This window comes from Diaphorina citri, unplaced genomic scaffold (assembly GCF_000475195.1).
Source record: "Diaphorina citri unplaced genomic scaffold, Diaci psyllid genome assembly version 1.1 scaffold22046, whole genome shotgun sequence".
In the NCBI taxonomy this organism is placed as follows: domain Eukaryota; kingdom Metazoa; phylum Arthropoda; class Insecta; order Hemiptera; family Psyllidae; genus Diaphorina; species Diaphorina citri.
The window spans coordinates 1-855 of NW_007399393.1; the positions used below are offsets into that span (position 1 = coordinate 1).

An 855-nucleotide genomic window follows, 5' to 3' on the forward strand; every position below is an offset into this window, starting at 1 on the left:
TTGAACACAGCGAGTGCCTCCTTGGTATTCCTCAAATCATAATAATGAACACAATGATCAGCAGAACCGAATGCGAGATGACATGAACTTCGTGGATTAAACTTCACACAACAGACATTGGCCTTAGCATCTATACACGTGACTGAATGTTCCATATTGAGAGACCACAGCTTGACTTTAGCATCATCAGACCCAGAGGCTATCAGTCTCGTGTCAATCTCATTGAAGTCAACACTCCAGCAGCGCTTCTCATGTTCCTGATACGTCTTGGATCTTAGTCCAGTACTCGAGTCCCATACAGTAACTGTACCCTCGTAGTCACTACTTGCTAACACATTCTTTTGATAACTATTCCAACTCACACAGGATATCTTGGAGGGGGACGTCATCTCTATGCAAGGATAATGCACATCCACGACATCCTGGATGACAGCATTATAATCAAACACTTTGATACGTTTAGTAACTCCTGAGATAGCAAAGAACTCGTTGTCTTTATCAAATTCAATACTAGATACGATTGTGAAGTTATTGAATAAATCACTCGAGAAGTTCAAGGTGGCAAGACATTTGAATCCACTGTAACGTGAAGACTTGACAATATTCTCTTTGAATAACTCAAGTCCCTTCTCCAGACTCTTATCTCGCTCTGAACTCTTCACACGATTGTCTTTGTTCAGCATCAAATCCTTGGCTCGTATGGTAAAGAAACATTCTACAAAATCATCAAAGTGTGTCTGTAGTCTTCTCTTTCTCTGCATACAGCATGCTGTGTCTAGACTAGTTATCTTCTGATTCTCCATACCTGCTGCTGTCTCTGCATCCTCTACAGCTCTGCTCAGTCTACTGCGTCTA

General features: G+C 41.5%; 1 protein-coding gene across 1 annotated transcript; it reads right to left on the bottom strand.

The window, feature by feature from the left end:
• Nucleotides 1-6: 6 nt before the first annotated feature.
• Nucleotides 7-849, bottom strand: LOC103523406 (E3 ubiquitin-protein ligase COP1-like; the record flags this gene model as incomplete). The annotated part of the gene is made up of 1 exon (XM_008488456.2): nt 7-849. A coding segment is annotated over exon 1 (797 nt), but the record flags the coding sequence as incomplete, so codon positions are not given.
• Nucleotides 850-855: the final 6 nt, after the last annotated feature.